This window comes from Coccinella septempunctata, chromosome X (assembly GCF_907165205.1).
Source record: "Coccinella septempunctata chromosome X, icCocSept1.1, whole genome shotgun sequence".
NCBI classification, from domain to species: domain Eukaryota; kingdom Metazoa; phylum Arthropoda; class Insecta; order Coleoptera; family Coccinellidae; genus Coccinella; species Coccinella septempunctata.
This window is the reverse complement of record NC_058198.1, coordinates 7,446,752-7,459,631: the sequence shown is the minus strand read 5'-3', so window position 1 is coordinate 7,459,631 and position 12,880 is coordinate 7,446,752. Positions and strand designations below refer to the sequence as shown.

Genomic DNA, 12,880 nt, shown 5'->3' with positions numbered 1-12,880 from the left:
TATTGCTGTCACTCTTTGAGACACCGCCAATCGTTCCTGCGATTGAACGCGACACCAGACGTTTTCGTACGAATACTTGGAATTCTTTGGTCCTTTAATTAATTCCAATATCGTTATACTGAAATAGCTCAGAATGGGCCTCTTCACATCGAGGTTGCAAATTGGCGAATGCGCGAAATGCCATATGCCAGGGGGTTTTCCGGTTGGGAATTCCATTCTATTTCCTTGGGAAAACGCGTATTTTTTGTAGAGATTCAATAAGGGAAGGTTTTCCATGAATAATGAGGAAAAAATATCGTCAAAATGGCCCCCACATCTACGTTTGCAGGATCGTACACTTTTGATTGAATTTCCATTACATTTCCGCACATTCGAGGCTTTATTTCATCGATAATGGCATTACTGAGTCCTTGAATTGGCTCGAAACATTAGCATAATCGTTGTTAATTCGCATGAGCTCAACAGAAAATATTTATTTCCGAGAAATCAGTCAAGCTGCAAACTTTTCATGGATAAACCAATAGTTTCAGTAATTGTGTGGCATATAAAGAAAAAGACATCGTCCACATCCACATCTCCTAATTCTGGCCGTAAAATTCATTAATCATGGTTCAATTTGCAATCAAATTAGCTCCAGTGATACCAATTGCCCAAGAACCCAGGCAAACAGTTACACGTTGTGAATAGAGAGGCTTTTCAATGGTTATCAAATGGTTTTCAAATGGTTATCGACAGAGCCTTCTATGTGAAAATATGCCTCATAATGATTTTGTTTGAATTCTCAACACTTAATTGGCAAAGATTGAAGAAAACCTGGGTGTTCTAAGAGATAAGTAGCAATATCTTCTGGGTTTTTGCAGGTTCGATTCTTCGCTTTTCCAAAATTGTCTAAAAAGCTCGAATTTAAGACCAATTTCACAGCAGCTATGGTAAAAAGCTACTTTACGACATCCAAAACTGTTTGAGCTGAAATTCAACCATTTTTATTGTGATAATTAACTTTTTATTGAAACGTATATCGTTTTATACCTACTAAAAACAAATTTGGGGATTTTAAAGAATACTCTGGTGATTTTGAAGGAGTTTGCCTCGAAAGTAAATGGCATACGGAAGGAAAATTGACTGAAAATTACTAAAAATACTTTAGTATTCCAGAGAGCGCACCATTTTTATAAATATTGGCTTGTCTTGAAAACTGCGATTCAACAATCAACATGCTTGTCTTCCAAACTCAATGTTGGTATTTGTGTTTGATATTAAAAGTTGAGGGGGTAACTTCAGAAGGTTTTAAAGACGAACTGTGCACATGGTTGCTCATAAAATATCCAAAGAATCTAAAATCTTAAAGAATTCCAGAATAAACGAAACAATGTATTCTTAACATTAGTCATTGGTTAATATTAGGGAATATCCTTTGTATGTACTTCTACTGATGAAAACTTCCTACTGTAACCTGTTTTTGTACATTTTTGAGTATAAAAACATGGCTCAATACTAAATAATTAAGTGGAAAGTGAATAGAACTGGGAAAACTTGAGCGGTTGCAAATTGGCGAATGCGCTGGGGTTCTGAGACCGCTCCGGACAACAGGATTGTTCTTGAATCTTCCTGAACTCAACATTTATGGAATGTTTGAAATCTAGTATTTGCTCTCTTATAGAGCAGAAAAACTATGTCGAGCTCTGAGATATTATTGGTTTACTCGATATGCGGTGAATTTAATACTCATTCTGGATCTTAACCTCATCTGTATCATGGGCTTTCACCAGATGGGGAATAAGTGAAATGGTATAGATGTAGCGCAATTCAAATAATTTTCTCAGTTCAATGGAATGCAATAACCATCTACCGCCTTTCTATGAACTAAACTGAAATACTCCAAGTTGAAGGAAATTCAATAGAGGCTCGACAGCAGCATAACATTTTCCTCATGAAAAGCTTTCACAATAAAAGTTTTCTCTGAACATTTTAAAAAGCCTGCGGAATGTACTCTGTGGAATGTGCAATGATTTACTGCTCTCATACATTATGTTGCATTGATTAAAATTCATAATTGAACTGAAGAAACTGGATAAAAAGGTTCTCACTAGGATCCTTGTAAAATTTCCATTTTTTTCAGTTTATTTATGTAATTGATTTTCCTTGAACGGTTAATTTAGGTCTCCTCAAAAAAATATTTGCTATTGTAGTTTTGATCACAAATCATCATTTAATAATAGATAATATCGTAATCAAACATTGGTTAATCATTTCTTTAGACAGTTTTGCAGAATGTTAAACACATTCACGACAAGAATCATGTTGGAAAAACCTTTGGATTTATGTGTTCACTGTGATTATTGTTGAAAAACTAGAAGGGGAACCATTAAACGCTCCAAATTTTTATGTAATGGCTGGGGTATTTTGCAGGATAATGAAGTGATTTTTTGTTTTTTAAATAGTTCAATCATATTCTATATTAATCATTCTATTCATAAATCATTATCTGAATGCTCTAGACTCGTTAATTCTTTTTCAGAATATTCAAGTACCAGTATCGACGTATTGTGTATGACTTAATTCAGAATTCGTGCTGGTATTCCAACTGATCCTATTATCTTTCAAGATCAAACTTAATGATAGGCACCAAACGGAACCAGCTGCTGACATCATCGCTTTCACTCTACGAAATCCGGTACCCATATTAGAGTACCCGGATAGGAGAAAGTGTAACTAACCTAAACAATACCCAACTATTTGGAACGACCTCGGAATTAAATAGTTTTACAGATGAATGGGGAATTACACCTACATTATTCACATATTCAGTACAGTACGAAATGTACAAAATTCTTTTCTGAATCATATTCACTACAGTACGAAATGTACAAAATTCTTTTCTGAATCATATTCACATATTCAGAACATCTAGAGATTCGTTAAAAATTGGACTTTGCAGTTTTTAATCTTCCTCATCTCTTGTTCAGAAAGTTTGTATTTGGAGAATAAAAATTCGTTTGAACTTGATTTTTTTAATAATACAATAATTTAATAAAAATAAATAATTTTTAACTCAATAATTTACAGTAGTTGATCCAATCGTGAATAATACTGTATCATCAAGCATTATTGTCGAAACTATCCAAGAGACAATTCTCATTTCATTGTCAGTGTATTTCTTCTAATTCCCCAAGAACTAACTGTTCCTTCAATTGTCATTTGAATAATTTCAACAATTACAGATTCATGATAATTCAACAGTAAAAATCATGAAGATATAGCAGTAATTGACAATCTTCATATCGAATTGTATTTTCTGAGTATTTGTGCTCGTGAAATTATTTACATTGGAACTACATCCTAGATTTAAGACTAGTTCTTCTCTTCATCTAAATGAAGAAGTTTACAATTCACTGGTCAGAAAACATTGATCAGAATTCCGTTTAATCAATATGTTCGAAGGCTTCACCTTATCACTATTCACAAAAATAAATTAAGAGAAATAATTTAGTTAATACATGGAGGAAACATGAGATTCTCGTTGCGAAAATAATGAATGAGATGGCTCAACTGAATGAGGAATGAAAGAAGTTTAAATAAATTCAGTGTATGTAGAACTATTCACGATTGTGAATAGTTACATAGCAGAGATGGAAAGTGGAAGTATGTGACGTTTTCTCGTTCAATTCGTCGGATGTTTCGGTGAATTGAAGGAAAAAGACCACAAGGCACTTGTGTAGCGCAACTCATTCATTTTCTTTGGAAATTGACCAATCTATTTATCCAGTCTATCGTCAGTTTGCTACTTTCACAAATTCGGAATTATCGTAACCTCTGGTGTGCATGAAAGCTGGGGAAGCACCTTTTCTGTCGATAGCTCGTACTCTCACGAACAGGAAAGCAGCTACTAAACTGGATACAATGAGAACTAAAAGAAGCATGACTAGTCCTGCTACAAAACTGGGTATCGACATACAAATAGTTTCAGGATCTGCAGATGACGCCGACTGAATTACCACCGTTTCGTTATTCTGCGCTGAGTTCAGTGCGAAATTAACGTCTCCTGGAGCGACAACTTGAATAGTTCTGCTGGTGTTCACATCGGTCATTTCTTGCGCTTCCCTCTTGTATACGTGACTGACAACGACGTTGAAGGTTTCTGGTGATCTTTTTCGTCTTACGCCTTGCAGTTGAGCTGGTAGGTTTTCAACGGATCTTGGCCGTCCTCCTAGGGTAGCTAAATTGTTCTCGAATTCGCCTTCGATGTCACTCTTCCTTTTCACTGTGTTATATTGTCCGTGGTGACCTGGTAGTGGAGGAGGTGGTAGATGGATATCGTTTCCAGATTGACCATTCGTTTGTGGAGCTGGGGAAGATAGATTTGATGGGTTGGATGTCGAGGAAGACGAGGTCTGGGCCTGGGGAGCTGGTACAACGTCAGCATTTGGTTCCGAGTATGCTCCAGCAGGTCCTGAAGGATGTCTTGGGTCTGGGAACGCGGGTGGAACTCCACTGTATTCTGGCAAGGGTGCGCCGTACTCAGTATTCAAGTTATTACCATGCCCACTGCTTCCCAACGCCGGTAATCCGTATTCACTGGACAGTCCCAAGCCGTGTCCACATTTTGGCTCTGGACAGTTGTATCTGCAGACCTGGATCACGCATTGGAAGTGGACGTTCATGGAGTCGGGGAATTTGAAGGCTTGGAAGTAGGCGAACGACACCACTGAGGCTGAAGGTCCGAAGTTCTTTATCTTCTGGAATTTGCTCATGATCTTAGGTCTGACAACGCAACCGTATTGGTCGACCAGTTGTATTGGCGCCCTCTTTCCATCGTGGGCAACACAGTTCCTCACCAACATATCGAACTTGTTCTCGTCATCCTTAATGGCGAGCACCATGGTCATCGTTTGACCGATTTTGACGATACCGGAGACTTCGGATGCCCATGGACCTTTACCAACTTGGATCTGCATCCAGCATTGCAGGTTGTCACCAAGGAAATTGGCGGTGACGGCGTGGAGCATATCAACTTGGAATGGACGGAAAGTGACTGCTTTTTCGTAGAAATCGTACCAGGTACAACGGAGTTTTCTAGCTTGATCCCACACCTCTTGCACGAAGGGATCGTACTGGATGATGATGGTGTTCTCCACGTAGCTACCGCTAGGGGTTGGTCCGCCGTAGCTTGCAGCATTGTGATTAGCAGAAGAAGACATGCCGCAACTGTTGAGGAATATCTCGAATGTTGCACTCAAATGTCCTGTTCCAGGTTTCAAATGGACGCAGTGGTGGTCGCTGTAGAATCCCTTGGAGAAGATCATCCCGTAAAACGGTCTGTCGAATTCGATGTTGACGCGCATGTGCGTCTTCTCACATTGAACTTGTAAGTGTTTTATCTGGGGCATGTCAGGTGTGGCCAGTGGCCAGGGGTCGTCCGATCCTCCTCCCCCTTGAAGTAATCCCGATGGTGGCGCATAACCCGGTCCGGAAAGTGGTGGTCCGTATAAGCCTCTATGTTCTAAAGGTAGAGATGCCGAGTCCGGTACTGGTGCATCACAGTTTGTGTTCTAGAACAATGGAATGATATTGTAGAAATGGGAAATCTATTTGAGCTGGTTTACTAATAATAAACGTTGACGACAGTTTCGAAATTCGCATTCGTAAGTGCGCACTGGTACCTGCATAATGCGGAGAAAATTGTTGATGTAATTTTTTTATTGGTGTTACGTAGAAAAACATCGTAACTGAACACCATGAGGGTATTACAAGTAATCGTTAAACTAGGATAAAGTGATTTTTCCGGAATTGAGGGATCATCAATGTAAAATTTCTATTAAGTTTACCCTATACTAGTTTCTAAAATACGCAACGACTTTTGGATAGCTTTTTAGACGTTAGTTGTTGATCCCAAGAATTGAATTACCGAATTTTCGAGAAGTAAAGTTTCATTATGTAGTGTTAAGTTCTTCATCTTCTAGGATTTGATTAAAGTACCGAAAATTGATAAGAAATTTGGATACATGATCTTTATAATGACAAATTTACAGGCTTGGTTGGATGAAAGAAAAAAAGACTCAGATATGGAAGCTTTTCGTGAAATTGCAGGGTTTTTTCGAAAGCTTTTCATCATGTTTGGGAATAGTTCACTCCAACATTCGTATCATGGCTGGATATATTGACACTGTAAGGAACTGTTCGTGAAAGAGATTTCTAGCCCATCTAAAACAATCTATTCTATCGATGAATGCCTGGAATTTACTAGTTCCTTATCGTTCCTGCCATCTGATACTCGAGACGATCACAAATGAAAAATAACTTTCGCTCGTGGCGACTACACGAAAGTTTATCATATTATTCCGGTAAAAGTAGGTTGAAATCCTCAAACGTCCGATATTTATGTAGGTTGAAGAAAGAAAATATCGCCTACCAATTCATGTTTTTATAATCGGAACCGTTCAGCCAGAAACCCCTTCAACCGCAGTAAAAATTGAAAAAACAGTAAATCCTTACCTTTAAAAATAACACTGCTAGTAAACCGATGCATAAAATTGATTTCGTCATTTTGTTTGGTGTGCCAGTATATTCTGCAAAGAACATTCAAAGGTTAGTCAAGAACGTGAATTGTTATACAATAATATTAAATAAAATTCCGCGGATTCAAAAAATTCATCACATACACTGATCAGTCAACACCGGCATACAACTACGAGAGGTTTCCGATAGGAGCAGAGGGAGGGAAAAACCATACAAGCTGTTTCTTGTGAACGAAAGTTGCTACTGCGATGAGGAACTGAAAAAATTCTAAGCTCTGATATCTCCCACTCGAAAATTATATCGGGTGCATTTCTTTCATGTCTCGATTCGCTGGGCACAATGCATATCCGACTTTCTCTTTTTCTCGATCGAAATAGCCGAAATATAATTCGTGGAGAACGAGAGTCAAAAACGACCTTGGCCGGTCCATATAATTAGTCTACTCGTTTCACTGAACCAACGAAGAGAGAGTAAGGAGGATCAGAGGATGTGGACCCATCGTCAGATGTGAAAAATGTACACAAGAGATAGTTAGCCACTATATAGTGGCTCACTCGATTGTAGCTGACCCACTAACACACTCTTGAAGCACAGTTCTCTCAGTCTCTCGGTACTAAACATACATATGATGCCTCTCTCACATTTCCATTTTGTTCTGCTCACTGCTCCGAGATCTCACAAACAGAATATGTACATATAATAAATTAACGATCCGAAAGTATTTTCTTCTCATTAAAGTCTATATTTGCCAGTATAGCCAACAAGTGGCGTACAAGCTCTACTTTCCAGGCATTTTATTTCACTTCATTATGCAAATGAAGAAGATAGCTAAATGTCCTTTTTATCGTTCCGGTTCAGATTAATTGAAATTAATTATTCATGTTTTCGTGAATGTTTACTCCTCGTGAAAATTTACTTTCGTTCACGATGAGACAGCCCAACGGAATATGATATTTATTCCATTAATATTATTTCGCGAATGACACCCTACATTTCATTTTCCTGCCGTTTCAATCAGATATTAAACTGATTATCAAGCTGAGGAGGAAGATTCGACAAGAGAGTATTATGAACCTGAAATACTCCGAAAATATATATAAGGAATCTTGGAAAATCTGAACAGGTCTTTATAATTTCGAGATCTTGCTTTTTATAGTCTTTAAAGAGAAGCTACTCAATACATGAATAAAACTAATCAGTTTCAACATTGATTATCGAATTCACAAGGAATCATCTCTTTAAAAATATGAAAATCAATGAAAAGACTCTTATTTACTAGGAACTTTTCACACAAGCCCTTCAAAATTTAACAATATTTTATAGTGAATGCGAAAACATAGTTCCAACCTCTTAACGTTTCTTGTGAAGGAAATCTTTTAATCCCAAGAATCTTTATTCAAGTGAAATATAAATTATTATCACTTAACCCCAAGTTCTACATTCACAAATTTCAAAACAGCTTATTGAATGAGTGGAAAGCTAATTTTAAAAGGAAATATAACATCTTGAGATTTCTCCATGTTAGAATTCGATATCAATTCCTTATCGAAAGAATATTTCAGATTGAAATGTGCAAAATTCAAGGAATGCCATTTCGATGAAGAAAATTGAACAAAGGGAGCTAGGTTATCGATTTTAAATCAAATGGGAGCTGCATCTTCAAAACTCATATTTCATTTCCAATATTTCGATCTCTGCAATGATTTGTGATTTCTAAATTTCAATTTTCTGGTTCACTAGGGTACATTCCAATATGATTCTTCAAGGGACTAATTCTCTATAAAAAAAATGGAAGAAAATTTCGAGATATCATTAAGAATACGGATTTCAAATTTTGGTGCGAAGTATGAAAGAATTGAAAATCAATTGAGATAGAAGCAGGACAGTAATGATCATGGGAGACATGTCCAAAAGAATTGGTTCCATTGTAAAAATATGTCGAATTTCATTCAGGCTCTGGTAGAGTCCCATTCATCCATGAAATGACGTGTAGGTAAAAACGCAGCAATGAAAAATTCCGATGTGATTCTGTTCATTCGTTCGAAACGATTTTAAAATCGTGATGATCATTCAGCCAAGAAAAAACGGCAATATAAATACAAGAATCCATACTAGTGGGTTACTGGGTGAAGCAAAATGAAAAATTTATTTATGTTTTCTAATATTATTTGAAACCCGAAGCAATTACATGCATCTTCCGACCGCAAATTCATAGAACATTCAACAAATCACGAAAATGAATTGATTCGCCTGAGATAAAATTGCCCAAATCGAGAATTAAATCCAGGTGAAAGGCTCATTAGTATAATTCAGAAATGGAATTTCAAACAATGATGCCGGATAAATTTCTCCTCTATCGCTTATGTGTAATAGGTTTAAATGCCATTAATTAAAAAATAATAATTAGAAGATGAAGGTTAGCGAATACGACAGCATTATAATCTTGTTAGAGGTGGATCACTAACGGAACAATCATTTAGAATGAGACCTACTTTACGATCTTCTCTAGACATTGAAACGACCTTGTCTTATCAGAAAGCGCAAACTCTTCGAGATTTCTCCATTCAAGAAATACCACGAAGTTTCTCAAGGAAAAATCTCTTTCTCTCTTCCTACTTTTTCACATTGTTATGCAGAATTCGATAAAGAACGACAATTGAAATCGAGACTTCGTATCTAATTTAATGAAATTAAACTAGAGATTATAATCTGATTGATCAGATTCCAGGAAACTTTTTTTTGAAGTCTAGTCAAACACCGATAGAATTCAGAGCCCGAAATTGATTTTTTTTCAAGTATAAAATTTTGTCTTCTTCGATTTTATCAAGTTCTCACTTGAGAAAAGTGAACTATTTTTTCCTGACCGAGAAAAACTAGTGAAAGAGATTTTATGGAACATCAAACAGTCGATAGCAATAAAGCTGCTTCGATTGATTATTTTCTAATCGAAACTCGTCAAATGAAAACGTTAATAATTGCTTCTTCTATAAGAATGAGGTCTTGTTTCAATGGCAAATAAAAGAAATGCAGATGCTCGAGGAAAGAGCTTCGCATACTTGTTTTTAGAAAGTAGAACATACATTTTCTATTCGGTTCAGTTTGGTGTGATCTAATACCATTAGCTAGAGCCTACAATCATTTTCAACATCCGTTTGTGGTACTCTCCCATATTTTACCCATCACAATAAATTATAACTTGTGTCGAACCTCTGGATGTATGACGGAAATTGGGAAAATCTTCAGGCTTTGTTCTGATGTGCATTTCGCCATTTGAAAGAACGAAAGGAAAGAAGTTTCTCTCATTGTTTTTATCTAGAGAGTAGAACGTACCGTCATTGTAAGTGTGGTGCATGTTATTCAATCGGCTTGTTAGAAATCTGACAAAGCTACCATGCGAAACAATTAGGCTTCAACAAATCAGCCCATACCTAATTTTCGATCTATATCTACATAATCCCAGTGAAATATGAATCATTCAAGATTATAATTTTGATATATCACTTTCTCCGAATTATATTCATTCAAATTATAATTTTTTAAATGATCTTTCGAAATGTTATTAGTTTCGTTTCGCTTAAAACTTGGCCTTTTCGACAATAGCTTCAACATAAGGTTGACATAGTTTTTCTTGATATTTTCATTATTTTTTCTTCAAAAGATTATGCATCTTAATTGAATTAGATTCCGAAAGTAATTATAGAACACCTCTTTCAGAAAACAAATATACAGCAAGTCGAGCAAGTAATTCACCACATTGACTGAGCGTTTGGTACCTCATTCAAACTGATACGTTAATCTCTCTAGTTATTATCCTCATAAATACATAAATTGCACCCATTTTATCAATAACAGTTATTTTATACACTCATATCTATATGTATCTCAGCATACATTTTTCTGTTCTATTAATCGTGTATTTGAAGCGTTTCAAACTGAATAATATATCAATTTTAGTTACGTTTTATTTACCACTTAATTGGACAGTACTGGCAAAATGAAGACAAATTTAATGGTTGATATGATTTAATGCCAGTTGAATGGGACGGATATGTTTGAAATTCAATTGGAATTTTTATTTTTTCACCTACTCTACTCTGCATGGTTCAGGGAAAAAATCGTTAATTTCAATTTTGTTTACATATGTGTTCAATGAATGAACTTATTATATCTCTTGAGGAATTTTGTTGTCCAACAGAGACTTTTATGGAATATCTGATATTTTCATTTTCATCAGTTCAAAATGGATATTTTTCGGGAATATCCCAGAAAGTATGGAGTCTACAGGTAGTATGCTCTAGGAGCTATTCTAAAATCGTTCAGTTTTTAGGATAATCATTTTTGAATTAATTGTTAACGATCCAGGACTCTTTAATTTCGAAAAAATGTTCATTGGAATTCGTTTTTCGACTTATTCTTTAAGGATTCAACAGTGGTATCATATCTGACCAATATAATTTTTTCGATATCAAGAGACAATACGCAGCTAATTAAATAAGAAGAATCAATCAATTATCTTAATACCTGAGCTCTCTTTGGCCCATTCCAAGAAAAAAAAATGATGACAAGCAAACTATCCATAAGAATAGCTCAAGAGGTGCTCCACCTCTGGGGTTTCTATCCACTTTTTGAGTAAACGAAATTTTTAAGAATCGTATATTGAGGGAAATTTTGGTATAGCAAATGAATTTGAGAAATGATTCTTCTTTAATCATTGCGGTGCAACAAGAAGATCTATAAACGAGCTGTTTGAAAAAAATATCATCTGATCAATAAGTATTTTACTTAAATTCAGTCCAAATTGATCCAATGAACCTATTACCTGTATTAACCAATTTGAATTTTCGCAAATAAATAAAAAACGATTGGAAATGTAAATGCGTTGATAGACTCAACACCTGTTGAGAAAACGCCTGCTCAAGAAAGTTACTTGACACACTGGCTTGCTTTCTTTTCCACTGTGTGCTCAATAAATTGTTCTTACACAGAGGCAGATACAGCCAGCCCATCCGACAAACCAACGTGTCAAAATATCTTTTCATCTCGATTTTATCAATTTAATATAAACAGGATATGGAGGATATTCGTTCGTGAAAACTGGGGTACTAGTGTGAATGTCAAGACCTTAACCGCCTTGCTACCTACGGTAGTTCAAGGCCTTCAATGGCTCGCACAACGTGTTCGATATCGCACTTCTGAGGTAATCGACGAAAGAATTTTTTTTGCAGGTGATAAGGAAGAAATTTTGATCTGCATTCGATTCTTTCAAACTTGGATATCTTCTGAAATTCTGTGGTATGTTTTTGGGAAGGATCTGTAAGGATCCACTGAAAAATTCCCAATTTTCAGTGGGATTCAAACGAATTTGGAAACATTTTATGGGCGCCAAAATTTCGAGTTGTAAATAAATCCTGCCGGTTGAATTTAAGAATGCCAATTTCGGATTTTGTTGATTGCAATCACTGAAAAATTTTGGGATGTAATGATTGGTTTTTCCACTTGTTTTATCAATGAGAAAAACAAGATTTTCAATGCGATATACTTTTTCACACGTGACGAAAATTTTTCCTAAATTCGGCGATATCTCAAAAATTTCCCTGATTGCCATTTTGATTCACATCACAGAATTTCGAAGAGAATAAAGCACAAGCGCACTTTTCCGGCTTTTCCTCGTAATTTTCACTTTTCCCTCTGCTTTCACTTACACTTAATCCAATTTCCGTTGGAAGCAAGAGGTGTAGATCACTGTACACTTCGTAATATATCCTTAGAACACCGTCACACGTAAACACTGGCACAGAACATTCCTGGCAAACAAAATAACAGCCACCTTTTTTTTTAACACAGCCTAAGTGATGGACGATAAAGAAGTAATACACCTTAAAATCTTCTCTTGATTATATATGGCTGTGAAAGTTGGTTCCCCACTCTCCCGTATAGACGGTAGTAGAGCAAGTAAGCTCTGCAGAAAGCTTCATTAGCCCGGATTCTATTTCTTATGTTATTGTATACGGATTCAGGATTTTTCGTATGGACCTATGTCATCATATTTTGACGTACCTTTGGCGGTTACACAATCGAGTTTGCACCGTGTGTCACGCACTAGCCATCGAGGTATTGCATTGCCTAATCCATTGTATCCGGTTGGTATTTTCGTTAATTCATTTTTGGGGGTTCCGTATAACGGTACCTGATAGCAGGTGAACTCCGGGTGATGAAGGGATGCCAGCAAATACGTGGACATGGGCAGGCATAGTCGTGCTCAAACTTATTATTCGAGAATTATTCGAAGCAACTCTCTTATAAAATCTTTCATTCTGAATATGTGAAATACTTCTTTTTTCCCTGAAGGAAAGATGCAAAAGGT

General features: G+C 36.2%; 1 protein-coding gene across 2 annotated transcripts; it reads right to left on the bottom strand.

Annotated features, from left to right (window-relative positions):
• Positions 1–3,096: 3,096 nt before the first annotated feature.
• Positions 3,097–12,629, bottom strand: LOC123322168. Of its 2 annotated transcripts, none has more exons than XM_044910033.1 (3): positions 12,219–12,629; positions 6,493–6,566; positions 3,097–5,549 (listed from the first exon to the last, which is right to left on the bottom strand). In XM_044910033.1, exons 2-3 carry the CDS (start codon positions 6,541–6,543, stop codon positions 3,774–3,776), a joined length of 1,827 nt encoding a protein of 608 aa, XP_044765968.1. In that variant the 5' UTR covers positions 6,544–6,566; positions 12,219–12,629; the 3' UTR covers positions 3,097–3,773. The 2 variants fall into 2 exon arrangements, with proteins under 2 accessions (XP_044765968.1, XP_044765970.1); XM_044910035.1 differs by lacking the exon at positions 12,219–12,629 and adding an exon at positions 6,660–6,862.
• Between the last annotated feature and the right edge of the window lie 251 nt (positions 12,630–12,880).